At 39.4% G+C, this 17,676-nt stretch overlaps 1 protein-coding gene across 1 annotated transcript in view; it reads left to right on the top strand.

The window, feature by feature from the left end:
- The window catches only part of LOC146755720 (cytosolic carboxypeptidase 4-like), a 94,585-nt gene that overhangs the window by 37,918 nt on the left and 38,991 nt on the right, over positions 1-17,676 (top strand). Inside the window, exons 3-4 of the mRNA XM_085525389.1 lie at positions 168-299; positions 3,442-3,618. Coding sequence (XP_085381515.1) covers positions 168-299; positions 3,442-3,618 — 309 coding nt within the window. The remainder of the gene's footprint in view (positions 1-167; positions 300-3,441; positions 3,619-17,676) is intronic.

Below are 17,676 nucleotides of genomic sequence, written 5' to 3'. Positions count from 1 at the left end.
TGACACTGATTATAGGCTTGGCCCAGAGCTCTGCTCTGAGTTTGTCTGAAGAGCACTGACAAAGGTGTAATTCCTCACATACAATCCTCTAGTATTTATAGTGTCTGTTGTGAAGAACCACAAAGCTTACTTCAGTATTACAGATTTTGCCTTTCTTTCCTCCCTAGGTGTTCTGTGACTACCATGGACACTCCCAGAAAAAGAATGTGTTCCTCTATGGTTGCAGTATCAAAGAGACCTTGTGGCAAGCAGGTTGCGTGGTCGACACAGCAGTTATCACAGAAGATGTTGGCTACAGGGTAGGTCTGCTTTGTTCCTTTCTACAGTTGTTGGCATATATGTGCACCTACATCCCTCTTTAAGATGAGGTCAGATCACAAGTTCTGTTGGTAGGTGCAAACTTGTCTTGCAGCAGAGGAGTAGAGATCCAGAAAAGTTTAAATGATTCCTACTATCTTCATGCACCAGATATCTGCGAGAATATTGTCAATAGGTGGATCTCTAATTCATTTCATTAAGATGCTGTTTTGTTGTCACTGCCGCTGACTAATAGAAATGTTGTATTTTTGTGTTTTATAAGTTCCAAGTATACATGTGCTTCTCTCACCCTCAACTCACGAGAAGTCCCCGTGGAAACACTTGTTTCACAAGGAAAAGCAGGAAGGGTGCTTACAGTCAGAACATCGCTTGTTGTATTTGAAATCAGTGGGCTTGAAAAGGCTGAGGATAGTTCACTGTTACACAAACAGAATTCAAATGCTGCTTTCAGCATCTGGTGCCTGTCTTGAATCTGCAATGAAGAAACCAAGAGCAAGCCTCCAAGGGTGTCCAAGAATCTGCAGTGTCCTAGATGAAAGGCTTTGTGATTGCAAAATATGGGAAGTTTCTCTCCTTCCTCCCATGAGTAATTGGGGACGATCCTGCTCTCCATGTATTTACTTCCCAAAAACATGAGCAAAATACCTCAAGAAAATTGTGATTTTTGAACAGCCTTTGCTGTAGCCCTTGATTCGTGGGAGAAAGAGGCATTGTTACTTCCTAATACTTGGCCTCAGATGACATGCGTAGCATTGACATTGGAAAACCCAACTTCAGGATTTCTCCTTTTAATCACCATTCCAGGCCCCTTTGACAGTAATCTCTGAAGGGACCTCAGTAAAGAATCCTAATTCCATTCTGACCAAATGGGAACGGAGGTTTATGGACATGGGCAGCACCCCCGTTTTTGTGCATGCTAAATCCAGCTGTATGAGAGACAGGGAGCATGGTTAAAGTAATGTGTTGTCATAAAAGAATCCTTTGAACAGATGCGTTTTCACCCTCCCAGAAATACAATTGAAAGGTAATTAATGAGAAAAGCAGAGGGGAAAGAACTATTAGTGTGAAATCCAGTGAAAGCTGGTAAAATGAAAGGAATATTAAATTCAGATTTGATAATGCTTCTAAATGAGTCCTGACTACAGAGACATTACTGTTACCTGCCAGCGTTTTTATTTAATCAAATATAGAAGACTGATTATGCATATAATTTCAATTGTTTTAAAAACTAAACTGGATTAGAGATCTGATTATGGTACTTCATAGCATATATTTACAAAAATCTGTGTGCTGTTTCAGATAAGGACAGAATGAAAACTATCTGAACCTTCACACGCAGTTTAGCTGGATCTCATGATTGTGTTCAGGATTATAATTGTTTGGGTGACTGTGCTTTATTTTTAACCCAGCTCCAGGAAAACCTGGATGTGTTGCTCGGAATCATAATATTTTGCAGCAAATTGTACTTTGAGGGCAATTCAGAAGCAGTGGATGTTTAGTTCAGAGCAAGTAATCAATTTTAAAGATTCCTCTGTTCGGTATTCTCCCAGGAAAAGGAATGCTGTAGTTCTTAATAGCACACTGTAGATCTTGACTTAAGAGTTAGGCTCATGCTGGTCTCAGGTTTGAAATGTAATCTCTCACTTTGTTCCAGTTATCTGTTCACAAGGTTTTTTTCTGCTGATGAATGGACCTTATAGATCTTTATGTCTGTACCTTACAGAACTGGTAGGGTCCATTCATATCTATAGATTGGATATGCTGAAAATAACATTTACTTTCTTATTACAGAGGTATGTATGATTATGATGTTTGCAGTGGATATTGCAGAACAGTTTAGGCCAAAGATTTTATCTTCTGCGTCAGTCATCCTTTAAGAGAAGACCAGCTATTAAATGTTATTTTCTCAATTTTGATGAAACCAAGCAGTCCTGTACAGAACTGTGATGTAAAGCTCAACAGAGTGGAACTAGAATTGCTTAGAATCAATCAGTTTCACTGATTGTTATTGGAAAGTGAAATTAGCTGGTTGGCTTTCACTGCCCAAACTGAATGAAATTTGAGGGTCAATGCCATTAGCAATGAGCAGAAACTCCTTCTGTATGATTCCATTCCATTCAGAAGTTTAAGAAAGCTGTCATCAAAGAAATAATGAACGTTCTTATTTTACAAGCTCTTCACTGGATGGTCTTTGGGCATGTACTGGGATGCAAGCACAAAGGTTTATATGCACATATTTGCTTTTGTATGTAAATGCCCAATTTCTACACCGAGTACACCTAGTGTTAAGGTATCTAGTATATACTTTTACAGTTAGCATGAAGAAGTGTTGCATCCACACTGATAGAAATATTTGATAGCGCTGTGTATTAGCAGTGTTTATAGGCTGCTGTTGAGAAAAATGATTTCTAGAATAAGAAAATCACTCAGAGCTAAGAGGTAATTTTACTGAATTTTCATATTTACTCTTTATTGCCGCTTTCTATACAGAGTGCATTCAATGTACCATTTGATCCCAGATGAGAATAGTTTGGTTTATTTCACAATGCAAGATAGTTAAATGCTAAGCTCTATTTTCCTATAATTATCTGTGACCTTCAGTGGGATTATGCATTCCCCTTCTTTGCTGTGTGCTGTGTTCAAACAAAATTCCTCCTATAGCTGAATCCCTTGTCAAATTGTGAGGAGGAGCTGGAAAGGAAAGAATGGAAACATTGTGTGCTGAGCTATGACTGCAGCCCTCTAGGCAGAACAGGAAAATGTAGTTAATGTTGAAGCAGCTTAAAAAATAAAGCTTCATAAGTGACTTCAGCAGTCCAAAACTATAGGATGTGCAAAGACATCATTTTGGATGGGATGTACCAAATGTACTTACAGCATTTTTGTCTGTGACTGGGGACAAAAAAACAAACAAACACAACAAAACATTAGAATATGAAGATTTCACTTGGGATGAAGATGAGACCAGTTTGGCACTAACTGGAACTATCACAGTGACAGTTTCTACAGGTAGCTTTGGTGATACGCGCTTTAAACAGCATAGGCCTCTTGTAGATGTATTTGTGATATAAATGCATGTACATCTGTTTGATTCATTTTCTCATTGCTGATACTTTCTTATAGACTCTTCCTAAAATCCTGGACAAAGTGGCCCCTGCATTTGTCATGAACAGCTGCAGCTTCCTTGTAGAAAAGTCCCGCGAGTCAACAGCCCGGGTGGTGGTATGGCAAGAAATGGGTGTGCTGAGGAGCTACACCATGGAGAGCACGTACTGCGGCTGCAGCCATGGTCTCTACAAAGTAAGTACCTCTTCCAAAGAACTACATGGCACACTCCTTCTAATGTGTGTCTAATGAGCTTGGGAGAATAGAGAGTGCTGTTTTTATGCTGTTTGGTATTGCCAGCTTCCTTCTATAATATAAGTGTAGCCATTCTACTGAGTTTCTTCTCAGTTAAATCCTTCCACGATCCTTCACTTTTAATCTTCCATGCCAGGGAAGTAGGTTCCTTGCTACGAGGTTTCATTTGACAGTGAAATAAAAAGAAATTCCAGTCTAATGCCAAAAATATTGAGCTGAATGAAGGAGTGTTTTTGAGATGATACAGACTGTGTCTTTATAATGGTATTCACAGTAGATCTGAGGTAATTAACATGAATATTAGGAGTCGTACACTTCCTGTTGCAGTCTATCTGGGCATTTGCTTGGCTAAACTTAAGAGCCTGCACTGAGAATTCTGCACTTGGAGTTTGTTACTGACAGCCAAAGGTAGCTCATCTATGAGCTGAAGCCACAGCTTTAACTGTGAACTAAATGGAGCTAAATTTCTTACCAAATGATGTTCCAGATACTGTGGGAAGGGCTGTACTTGTGCTGAGTGCATCAGAGACAGGAGCCTCTTGGCACTTTTTAAGTACATGGTTTGAGCTCTGGTAATTGTATTTAGCTGTACATAATTCTCCACTTGCTCAGTTGGTGAATTCTTTTTGTTCCTTTCCCAAACCTGTTGCTTTCCATGGAAGGGATTCTGTGCTCCACCTTATTTCTCCCACTAGGGAGCAATCCTTATCTATACAGCATTAATATGTGGTTAAGGATCCGAAAAGACCCTTAAGGAAAAAGCCATTGTTACAAATAACAATTAATAAGACGTTCAAATTATTCTTTGCAAGTTCTATGTTAATCCTTTTACATTCCATAGAATGTGGCCAGCAAGTACTCAGCTACTGTTTTAACAGTGCTCTACTATACTCACATCATTTCTTAGATAGAAAAGGCAGAAGAAATATCTGAAGATGGTTTAAAGAAAGAGAATATAACTGCCCTGAGCATTACACCTAGTGCTCCCTACTCTGAGAAGTGCTGATGGGGTGCAATAGGTACCACAGGTTGTGGTGGGGTTTTAAATTTCCTTCAGACAGTGGGGAGAAATTCTACCTTGACTAATGTCAGTGGCAAAACTCCTAGTGATCTCCATGGAGAATTTAACTCATTTCCTAGATAATCTGAGTAACATCTAAAAGCAGTTGGACATCAGGTTATATCAGTGTCTAATGATTTGTTCTCTACTTCCTTCAGTATTTTCAACCCAAGTTTGCATAAGTTGTGCCAGCAGATCTAAAATGTTTTATGCAACGTTCTCCCAAGTGCACCACCACTCAGTAAGCTGGTGGTCAGGCTTCTAATGGTGTTGGTAGCAGTTCTGGATCCTGATCTTTGACTTTCTTCCTTCTTGAAAATGGTGAAAATAATGGTGAATGTAGCTGCTTTGCTGACTGTAAACTGAGATACAAACTTCTTGTGCTTGAAGTTGCACATATCTGATAGGGAGTTTGCAAAGGATTTAGGAAAAAACAGAGGAAGGCTTTGTAGAGACTGTAAGAAGCTTAAATATTAAATACACAGGGCTGTCAGGTAAGCCCCCTCTCACCACAGAGCAATGTTGTAGGAGGGCTGAGGTAACCTGTCTGATAGAGAGGCCCAGAAAAGAAGTTCCTAAAGTTTTTCGATTGCACGGTGTGTGGCATATCATGTATAGAAATGTGACTTTCATTTCTAAAGCAGTTTAGTGAGTGAAAAATAAGGCATGAATTTGTTACTAGTGATATGTAAATGAGAAACAGTTGTGACCCCAGCCTCGATTAAAAGTCATTTGATTTCAAATGTGTATGGGGGGAGGGCAGAAATGAGAGCAAAAGAAAAGATGACTTGTCTCTGTTGAATCTCCCTGTCTGTGTGATCAATGGAAATGCAATAAGCCATCTACCCTTAAGGAAGAGAAACATAAAACTAAAGAAACTATTGATCTTATCTAAGGTTTTATTCAACATAAAGAAGAAGAAAAGAAGGGGAAAAAAAATCCAGACTCTCTTTGATTTTGTCTGGATTGTCCAATTGAGTCTTAGAACAGCAGTGTCTCCATTTGAAAGCTGCCTAAAACAAAGCAGTCAATTTCAACAAGGAATTCTCCTTCCTACTTCTACCAGTTTACAATCTCACAATCAAAAAGTAATCAGAAACTGCCTATCATTTCTCTCCCAGTGTGAATGCAGTCTGTATTAACTCCCTCACTGGACCTATTGCCCTCCAGGTTTGTATTACTGTCCTCCTTTTGCAGGATTTTGTTGAGCCATCTTGTCTTATTTGGTTTGCAGAATACTGAATATAAGGCTGTGCCATAGAAAGCTCTATTCAGTACAATCGGGAGCAAATATTGGCCCAAAAGAATCAAATCTGCACTGACGCATATGGATATTCTCCTAAGTTTCTTCAGTGTGATTCATTTTTAAACTGGCATAGCTCTTTGTTTTACCATATCCTATTGTACTACACTTTATTCTTCTTGATTCTTGGCTGACTAGTTAAGACGCCTGTAGTAACGTACTGCACTGGGATGTTCAGATTACTAACTGTATTCACCATCCTACGAGTTTGATGTATTTTGAGCCATGTATACATTTGCGTTCCAAAACAGATATAGTAGAAACATGGCAAATCTCAAAACTCAGCTCCGTGCTCTCTCAGTACATGTGGTGTTGGAAAGGCATTTTCCTTGACATGTTGTGCCTGGTAGAGGAGATGAAGTACTGATGTAAATAGACTTCAGCTTCTTGCTTCAAAGGGATACACGCAACAAGGAGTAACAAATGAGTTTTTAAATTATTCCAGATATTTTGACAGTACCCTTTGAAGGAGATTTTACTGGTGACGTGGATCCCTTTTTGAAGAAAGTCTTTGGGAGAGTCAAGAGAAAAAATTAATTCTGTCCAGTCTAATGCTTCTGAATGAGGGGAATTGAATGCCCCAACTTTTATTATCCGACTTGATGAGAGGGAAAAGCCATCCATTTGCAGAGATGATGGAATCAGGGAGAGCAGCACCGAGCAGAGTGGCCATACGTTCATAAGAAATTGTTGATAGTTGTTCAAAACACCTTTGAAAGGAGGATTTGGGGAATTTCAGGAACGCTCTTCCATAGAACCCATCTTCATGTTGGAAAAGTTTTTCTTCTTTTGAGTCCAACTACTCAATTCACTGAACTGGTAAAGCAAGCTAGAGGTGAGGAAAAACTGATGTTGTTTTGTTGGTTGGTTGGTTGGTTTGATTTGATTTTGCTTGCATTCTCTCCAGTCATTTACAGTAGGAGAAATTAGAGGTAAAATTGTGCCTGATGTAACGGCAGCAATTGGCAGGTGGAGCCTGGCCAGAGTAACTGTCAAAAGTCATGGCCTGTCTAACAATTAGAAGCCCCCATCTCTACAAAACTCACCCCAGATAAATTGTGAGAGTGAATGTCCCTGAAGGTTCTGTGAGCCATCTTCGTGTGAGCGAGGATGTGACATTAGTCATGTAACGTGTGTTCCACAAATCATGTGCCATCTTGCTGAAGTCTGTCTCGTTCTGTTTAGAAGGTTAATAAATTGCATCTTTTTGTTTTTCCTATGCTATACTGGCATAAAACCAAGATAACTTTCTTGTTAGACAAGAGCCAATAGTTTGTATTTCGGAGATGGAAGTACTTAAATGCTGAGGGATAAAAGGACGGAGCTGCTGATAAACGGGTAGCAGAACTGGATGAAAAGCTCTGCATCCTGGCCCCTTATACAGTAACTGCAGAGATGAGAGTCTAATAAATGGGAAGAGCTGCCATTATCCATCCCCTGTAACCTGGCTAGCATTTACTGAATTATTTTATACAAGTAATGAACCAGTGAATTGCCGTGAAAGTGTGGCAGAAATAAAGCAGTATGCCAAGATGAAAGCCTTTCCTCTTGCTACTCTTTCAGAGGTGGACTGCTCTGGTTTGACCCATTTCTGTCCAAAATAACCAAATTGTTACTAATACATCATTTGTCCCTGAAATTGCAGTTCTGTTTCTTTATAGTTATCTATAGGCAATGAAAGATTTTCTTTATCTTCCTTATTATTGCGTATCACATATTATATTTCTGTGGAATTTTTCTGTATGCCTTATTCATAAGCAGTTTATTACAGTCGATAGTCAGAAATTGGGTTGTTTTGAGGGAGTTTGCAGTCGCATAACGTTGTCTTACTGGCATACAGAAGCAATGATATTCTTGTATATCATTCTTGTAATTGGATGCCTAGTGCACAAACTTGCAAATAATTTTAAATTGGACTCATGCCAGTATTCAGGCACCAACAGAAATGGTTGCAGCAATGTTCTTGCCACAGAGTGTATTTGATAAGTACTTGCAGAAGGGAAATGAAAAGAGATGGAGTTTATTCTGGGCTTTCTGATGAGCATTCCAGTAAATTGTTTACATCATCTTTGAAATCTGAGGCTTTTCCTATTTCTGGTTTCCATTGTCTCCCACGTTTTACACTTTTCCTAAGTATGAGTAAGTTTCACAAGCATCCAGAAGTTTCTATCCAAAAAATCATCTCTAAAACGTGCATCTAGTGAACCCTCTGAGGCCTGGGCACGTCATTCAAAAGCAGATGCTAAGAAATATAGAAGAATGTATTTTTGTTTTTTTTTTTCTAAATAGTTCTGCTTCCAGTTCTGGTCCAAAGTGATTCAAATTGGAAGCAGCTGTAATTGTAAGAGAAGTATAAGAGAAAAACAAATAGTTATCTTGTAGTAATCTAAGGAGTGAAGGATTAAATTAAGGTTTTCTGCTCATTGTGTTTTCTTTAGTTGTTGCCCATTGCAAACGTTTGCATCCTGTTTTCCGTATTTTCATGCTCCTTTTGTGCCCACCAATCCTTTTCAGTAAATTGTGATTCAGTTTTCAAGATATTCTAATGGTACCTTTTAGTCTTGACGATTTCACTTAATGCAACGATATAAAGGTTAATGGCATTTAGGAAATGAGCAAAGGCACATGGGAAAGAGCAAACCAACCAGGAGACGGTGAGCATTCATCTTCCTTGGATGGCCAGAGCAACATAATGATTAGTCTGCAAGCACAGCACCAGGGCTTGTGGCTTGCAGCCACAAACCTGTATTTTCTGGTCCTCTTAGGCTGGATTGAGTCAGATGAGCAAAGTCTTGGATGAGAACTCTCCACGGACTTGGCAGAAAAAATGAGTGTTATATCCTAACTCGGATTTTGTTGATATAAACAAAAGGAGAAATGTATATGGCCTTGAACTACAGAGAAATGAAAAATCAGCTGACTTCTCAGCCTATTGGAACCAATTTCAAAGCTGATCAAATAGGATCTCGACTTCTCCAACTCCTAAATAAACAGAGTAGCACAATCTGAGCCCTTTGGAAGTAATAGCATCTTAAATCAGTTCCTTTGTCTCTGTTGTTGATAGATTATCGAGGGCTGTCTGTCAGTGTAACTGGAGAACAGGTTCCCTCCCTTGTTGTGGTTTGTAATTGCTTTGTGTTTTGTTGTTAGTGGTGTTTTTTAGGTTTTGTTTTTTTTTTTTTTCTTCAGCACAACAGAAAGTAATGATGGGATGAGGTCATTGTAGATCTGACTTTGCAGAGTTGGAAGCATCTAGTTCTGTGGAGGTACACTAGACATGGATGTATTTGGAACAGCAAAGCAGAGCCATCATGTGCTCCCCTCTTTCTCTCAACTCTTTTCCACTACTGTATATAATCGATCAGTTGCTGTAGCTCTGATGTTTACCACTTCTGTTTGGGGCTTAGTCTTAAAGGGCTTGTTCCAACAAATCCCTGCGTTTCTTTCCTTTTACTTGCAAATGATGTGAGCATCTCCTAGTTAGCAGCTGGTTTATTTGTTAAACCAAGGAACACAGCAGATTCTGTGGGACCCAGGAAAGGAAAACAGATGTTACCTTGATTCTGTACATTTCTGAATGCTGATATTTCTCTTTTTTCCCCTTCCAATATACCATAAACAGCTGATACCTGTTTTGTTTGTTTGCTTTCTCCCTCAACTACTTCTAAACCTTTCTAGATGCTTGGTTGCAGCCCAGTCTTCCCATACTCTTGGGAAGAAAGGTGGTAGTAGGTACAGATTGGAAAGAGTTATCGAGCTGCTTCCCTAGAAGCTTTTTTTTTTATTTCCCTAGGAAATAAAAAGCCAGACTACATGGAATCAGAAATGCAAGTATTCAGTCATACCCATTTTCTGGGAGTTGTGGATGGGATTAGATCGAAGATTCCCAGGTGCTGACATTGCAAACCCAGACAACTTAGATGTTAGAATCAAAAAATTCATTTGCAATTAATTAATTTATGGTTGCATGGAAAAGATGCTGCACTTTGGATGAAATGTTACTCTTTCTGAAGCCCACTGAACAATTCTGAACGGTGCAGCCTTGAATATAAGTGGGATTTAAGTCTGCTAATGAAAAGAACTCTTGGGAAGGATGTGAGACAGAAAAGCAAAATTCCTAATGAAAACTAGCTGTAGTATTCTGGCAGTGTCTCTTTAAAAGTCTAAATATCATTGCACATCATCCTTTCAAGTTTTCAGTGGAATTACAGCGGCTAGGTTTTTGATTTCTGATGTCTCTCTTGCTTGTTAATCTGGTCCCATGTGGATTTATTGTACAAATCTATTTGGCAGCTGAAAATTGCCCTTTGATGAAGCTCATAGTCTAATCATGAACTCCTCAGGCATGGCAAATAAGAATGGGAGGTTGCAAAAGCACAGGCTAGAGGAGCCACGTTTGTCTTTTACTCTGCATGGATTTTAGAAGCATCTAAATTTCAAAGTCTTTTATACACAGGATTTTCTGCGAAGATTGATTTTTACCCCTCTTAGCATCATAACATTTGCCATGCTGGATCAGACCATTGGTCCATATGATCAGGTATCCTGTCTCATACAGTGTTTGGTTCCTCGTGGCTCCTAAGAGAACAAAACCAGGCTGTAGTGCAACTGATTCAATTACACTAAGACATGGAAAAGAAGAAATAATCCTACCGGCCCACCTGACCTGCCTCCTTTCTGCTTCATATGCTGCAGCATGAGGCCTGATTATTTCGAGGGTGTGGTAATGATAATGAGCAACTTTCTCTGTTGATAATTATGGCACTTTTCTGTCCCCTTTCGTAATATTTTCCCACACGGGATTTCCTGCAGCAGTGAACTCCACTAGTTCATACTAGTGATATTAGTGGTATTGGATATGCTGTCCAATATTGAATGTAAACTATATATTGAAATTTAATCTCACTTCCTCCTCCATTCTGTCCCTCCACTGATTTCTGCACTGTACTTCTCACAGCTGCTGTAGCTCCCAGGTTCTTTAATCTGCTGTTCTCTGCCACATCCACTGTTGTCTTTATTCATGGATGATCCAATCGTAGGTCCCTTGGTCTTGTCAAAAAGAAATCAAACTAACTCTATTCATTCTTGCCAACTTTGAAATCTGTAGGTGCATCCTTTCTTCTTCTTTTTTTTTTCTCATCCAGTTCTTGTCTCTTTGGTCTTTCCTTTTTTATGTTCCCAATTGAGATTTATATTTTTTTTTCATATGTGCTAAGCTCCTGTACTGATAGCATTGTCTTTCCTCTTTCCCTTCTTCCACAACACTTATTTCAGCTTATGGTCCCAGAAAGAACCATCAGCTCTTCTGGTTTTGACCTCCTATACTACATAGGCAGCTTTGTACCAAACCCTCGTGTTTGTGTAAGATTTTTCATAGAAGAAAGAATTCAGACTGGATTTGAGAGCATCACATGATTGGAAATCCATCTGGTCCCCTGATATTTTGTTCCAGGGATCAGAAAGTGCTAAATATTATTTCCTTGTACGAATTTGAATTCGTCTGCCTGCTATTTTCAGAGGTACTCTAGTTTTTTCTCTGTTGGTTTAAAGAGAGATTTAGTAACTTGCAGGTTCTTCTCTTAAAAATACTTACAATGCAACCAAGTTACCTTTCTGTTTTGATAATTAATTAAAACAGGCTGAATTCTATAATAGTTTGTATGAGAATGTGCAGGTAAGTACCTCTGAATTAGCTAAAGGAGCAAGTGGAAAGTCCTGTGCTAAACCACATTAAGCCACATGTCAACACTCTGAAGCAGAATTAAGGTGGCCTTAATTAAATTTGGCTTAACTCATTTCCAAAGTAAATTAAACCAAACTGAATTGCAAACACTTTAATTCTGAATAACGGAGGAGAAATATGTGTTTCTGAATGTGATAAACTTACAGATGAAAGAGGTTGCTTGTGCTGGGTAATCTATGAGGCAGAGAAGGCAATATGTTTAGACATGATATTTCTGGAGCTTCATGGCTTATCTTTAGGTAAGAGGCTCTGTTGTATACCACATATGGATGACAAAGAGAAACCTGCTATATTCTAATTTTTGTCCAAGGAAGAAATTTTTGATGCATGTGATGCCAGATGGTGGCTATCTGCAAGTCATGCATGGTCAGAAAAGAGAAATTACAGCACACAGCCTATGGAAATGCAGACATTAGGGACAATTAAAAAGTGATTCACATACATACTATAAGTGGGGACAGATGAGAGGTGAACGAGCTGAAGACAGTAGAGATCAAAGAAGTTGTTGGCTACTCATAGTTGTGAGAGAAGGAGAATTTGGAGACATCCAAGTGCTGATGTTTTGCAGTATTTCTTTTACTCTCAGACACTCAAGACAGGCAGCTTCTGGAGTATAGAATATTAATCTTTGATGAATAGCTGCTGAAGTGAGACAAGGAATCGTTAAAATATTTTCAACCAAGTAATTATCATAAGCGAGTTCCACTTAGAAAAATGGACAAAGGAATAAACAAGTGTAAGTGTGATTTGGCGTCACACTTTCTTCTTAAAGCAAACAAATATGATACCAAGAGGAGCTTAGATGATGCATGTGGAAATGAGTGCAGTTGTGTGTCATGGGATACGTACGGTTCTTGGTGAAAAGGAAAGATGTATTATTGTTATTATCTAACAACTTTTTAGAGCTGAAATTGAGAGAAGGAAGAAAAGATGGAAAGGTAATGGTTGTGTAAATGATGGATAAACCGAACTGCTTTCCAGTGGTCATAGAGGAGAGTGGTCATAGAGACTTCTGTCTAGGTGTTATGTACCTGAGATTTTGTGTAGGCAGCAGTAAATTCTATTACAGATTCCGAACATTACAGATGATTATTTTCTAGTACAAAAGATGTTGTATCCAATATAGCTCTATTCTGGACCACACTATGATAGGAAAGGGTGAAATAATCTTCGGTGTGAGAGTTGGTGGTTACCTAGACACCAGTGATCATGACCCAATTACGTTTAATAAGGGCAGAGCGCATCATTTCTATTAACATGTGTTCATGTATGTTTTTCCCTTAATATGGGATAATAGTCCAGGACTGAGGATGTATTATAAATAAAGCAGACCACAAGAGGAAGAAAAAAAAGATTACGGAGGTATTATAAATTTTAAAACCAATGTTTTTAAAATAGATTCTGTTACATATCCCAAAAAAAGCTTAATCAAGAATTGAGAACACATTTAGTTAAAACCCATCTTGGTATAATAGTAAAGAGAAGGTGATAATTAGAGCATAGAGGACAGTGAATCATAACACTGATGAAGAATCTATGTAATAGATGGATTGTCAAGAGGTGGATTTCACTTCTTTTAGTCTGTTTCCTTTTTGCCAGTACTAATTGTTTACTAGATATTCTGACAGATACGAGTAAACAGTGGTAGAGGCCATTTACCTAATCATGATCAAGATATTCTGAGGTGAAAAATGCATAGGTTAATTCTCTGTGAACAAAAGAAAAAGGGGAAAAAGGGTATCGGCCAAAGTAATGTAGGAATTAGATGTGGGAAGCTAAGAAAGTAACTGAAAATTCATGGCAATTGCTACTAAAGACAGTAAAAAAGAATTCAATGCAATGACTGGAAAAGAAAAAGCTATTCTTCTTATGACGTCTGATCAGAAATGTAACCTAAAACCCAAGGAGTTCTTTCTGAGAAGAGCCGCCTGAAGCCTGGTGTACTTCACAATTAAGTTCTGCCTTGGATTAAATAAGTTTTTCCCAAAGTATTCCTAACCAAATCTCTTACTGCGTGCCACCTCTTCTTGGCTATTGCGAAAAGTTTCCTTTGGTGGTGCTGGAAGTAGCAGGTGAACTTACACAAGAATATTGAATCAGAGATTCACTCAGAAACAAAATGAGAAAGGCGATTTTCAATGAGTTTGAAAACGATATTGAAAATGAGTCTGTGAGAGGAGTACAGCTACATACAATGGGAATAAAAAGCCCTGAAACACTGTCCATTTTGCAGTAGCTTATTCCTGGTAGAGATGACTTCTTTTACTAAGTAGGGTTTTAAGTATGTGTATGTTTTTGCCACATGATCAGAAGGACGGTTAGCATCTCAGTGGGAAGTATTCCTTTAAAAGCTGATGGCCAGCAGGCTACAAGTGGAAAAACTTGTTCTGACTTGGAGATAAATATAAAATGCTGTTAGCTTGTGAGGGAGCTGAGAATTGAATTAAGTAGTTTATTTGATTTGAAATGCTAATTCTGTGTGAAAACAATGGAGGACCAGCACTTGTTAAGATATTTCCTCTGCCGCTTTCTTTTTCTGTTATATTATGCCTTCAATTCCATTGTATTATTGTCTGTCTTGTGTTCTTTTTCCCAGCATTGAGAAGTAATAGAGTTGGATCTGACTTGTCATCTGGGTTGGGGAGAATGGGCTGTACAGCCATGTTGTGATGGCCCAGGGCATGCATGCATGCATCGCCAATTGGCAGTGATGGGAAAAAGGGAGACAGCTCTGTAACGCAGCATAAACACGCTTGAGCAACACAATACCTTGCTCACAACCTTCAGATGTCCTGCACCTGGGTGAACAGGCACCTAAAGTCAACACCGTGGCCAATACTACTGCTTTCCACCAAAGATGAAAGCACTGGATGAGCTATGTGATGGGCTTTATGTTCCCTGCAGTCTGATGGCGCATAGGAAGTTTGCAGCAGGCAGCTGGACACCATTTTCCCAGTGACCTTTTGCGAGCAGCCCTCTTGTCTTTTCTAGTGAGGGAGAATGAAGTAAATGGAGTCTGAAAACAGCTCAGACTGGCTCTGAAATAGTGACCGAAAGGTCACTTTTCTGATCAAGCCATTGTCTTTGGTGATTGGAAGGGCTTCCAGAGGTCAAAGTGCTGAAGCTTTTCTAAATCAGGAATGCTTTCATGAGCCCCCGTGTGCACTGAAATGGCTGGAATTTCTGCTGGTTCATCAGTTGTAGGTAAATGTATTACATAGGCTGAATATCTGCAGCAAGCTACAGCACTGGTTCTGTGGTTTCATGTATTTGATCATCCCTCGCTCACATCAAATCCTTTAATTTGTGAAGCCTGATGTATGATTATGCTGGGGAGTGATATTAAATGTCAGCTTTGAAAATGGGCCTTGTCACGACTAATACGAAATTCACTCCTGTTGTTAATTTAATGGGATAGAGTGACATGCATCATACATTTATTAAATGACCATAATTATATTTATATTAATGCCAATCTCTGCCCAGGAGAGATTCAGGCCTGGCGTAATGGGACGTGTTCATAATGCAGAAGATCTCTGAATATAGATACAGTGAGAAACTCAGGACTGTAAAACCAAGGCCATGTTGTAGGCTGAGACCGAGTAGCTCTGAGATGCTTGGACAGCATTTTGGGTGGGTGAGGCTGTGAGCTTTGATGGAGGTACATGATTAGAGCTCGTGTCAGACCAACAGCTTTTTGGTTATTCCACATGCTGCAGGATTGGTTGAAATTCATTGAGGTATTGACTTGCTCTTAAATGTAATGCATTTGTATGTTCATTCCCTTTAAAAGGTCAACGAAGCAACTTGACAATTTTTAAAGGTAGCCTGCTGTGTCTGAAGTATATTTAGTTTCATGCTGTCTTCTCTGCAGGATATGATATCGAGTTGTTCTGGTGTTATACCGAGCATGTTGTGCATCGTTATGTAGACAAGATCATTGCTCAGACCTAGGAAACAAATAAGAATTGAATTTTTTTTCCGAATCTTTTTTTTTGTACAATTATGTTGTTTTAGGAAAATGGCCCTCGGTTATTGCTCTGGTTTCTTCTATCTGGTTGCATCAATTTCCTGGGAATAAACCAGATTTCTGGGACAGCGGCAGCTCTGCTTGTTGCAGGAGGCAAGAGCAGCCACTACTGAATTCAGTAGCTCCTGTCTGTTGCTTATGCTGATAGTGTCCACTTCTCCTACGCTGCATACTGATGTGTCCCCTGTCTTCACTCTTCTTGTCTGTCACTATAAACAGAGGGGAACAAAGTTGACAGTGTTGGATTGAAGGGCTGTAAGTGGTTATTGATTCCCAGCCTTCTCGCATGCATAGAGGTAGGGTATGTGTTAGAATACAGACACGAGCACACAAGTGGCAATGGCATGTTACTGCCACTGAGTTATGGGATGTGCATAATTGTTCTTTTCAATGCAGTAGCTAGGGGAACATCTGTATGCACACTAGAGGATGTGTTTGTGTGCTGCACTTGGAAGAAGTTGTGCCCAAAGATGTTTGTATGCATGCATTTATTTCTGGTTTTAGGCAGAACACAAAAGGTGTGCAACTGACATGCATATTTATTGCTTTAAATACATGTCTGTATTTTGTGCATCTATGCATAGCACATGTGGCTACCTTAAGGTCTATATTTTCTACGTACAGCTAGAATTATGTTGTGCTGTGTGTCATTCCTCTGTCGTATGACACTGTTTCATGGCTGTCAGTGGAAAGAGAAAAAGGAAGGGATGCATAACTCACCCTTTTGGCCAAACCATTCTTGCAAAGCACTTGTGGGAGCCTGGATTATCTCGTGAAGGGGAAAGGAAGTTCATTTCTAAATGAAAACTGAAAAGAAAAGGTACACAGCAATGATGAAGTTCAGGTTTCATTAGCTTTTGATGTCTGTTCACAGGAAAAAAATCATGTTTCCTTGGTGACCTTTTAATAAATGCAAAGCTAGGTGGGAAATCTGTCCTTCAGTTCCTTTGCATTTGTAACTAATTAAAGGTGTGGAGTGTGGTGTATAGGATTGCAATGAAGCCTGATGTCAGGCAGCACACTCGCAGTGCTGGGGTCTATGGATGTGTGCCTTGCTGTCCTGTGGGCTTCCACGTGCAGAGGAGATGGATGTCTTCTAAGGCTGTTTCGCATCTCCTCTTCTAGCTGAGATTGGAGCAGAAGGGTAAGGTGGGCTCCTCACACTGCGCAGCTCAGTTCTTATATGTATTGACACAAAGGGTGCTAAGGTGGTGGAAAGCAAAACAAAGCAGGCAATTGCTGTCAGTACAGGCTGTCTAAGCTGGTGTGACCTACTGCATTGTAAAGTGAGGGGAAGTGCCTTATTCCTTGTAAAGTATTTTCACTTCTGTTCATCCAGTGTTCATCAAGGTGTTGGAAGGAACGCAGCACATGTTCCTTGACTCTTCTACAGCTTTTTAGTAATATCTTTCTCAGCTTAGGTGTTGCAGAAATTAAACCAATCTGGTTACGTTTTGTGGCATAGGAAGACAGGATAAGCAAGGTTTGCCACAGCAGTGGGTGTTAGAGAAGCTGCTGACAGAAAGCAGAAAAGATAACAGACAGAAGTCAAGTCAGCTTCCATTTAAATACCTTCAACCTCTTGATTCAGAGATACAGTGTGTAAATGGTGAATTGTTTGTCATGTTTTTGATACTCACTGCTTCTGGACAGACATTTGATCTCAGGGTATTCAGGTAACGTTTTAGTGTCTGCCCTTAGTTGGTGTAGCATGAATGATGTCTTCTGTGAATTCATTGGTAGAGAGGAGGAGGAATATTAGCAGAATTTTCTGTGTCTTTTTGGAATAATCTTTAGTGATGCTCTCTGGAAGAGAAAACCTTAGATTTCTGAGTCTGTGTGAAAACATTCAGAGATGAGGG

Source organism: Coturnix japonica, chromosome 31, assembly GCF_054131305.1.
Source record: "Coturnix japonica strain WE chromosome 31, WE-NBRP24, whole genome shotgun sequence".
NCBI classification, from domain to species: domain Eukaryota; kingdom Metazoa; phylum Chordata; class Aves; order Galliformes; family Phasianidae; genus Coturnix; species Coturnix japonica.
This window is presented reverse-complemented; position numbering and strand designations above follow the sequence as displayed.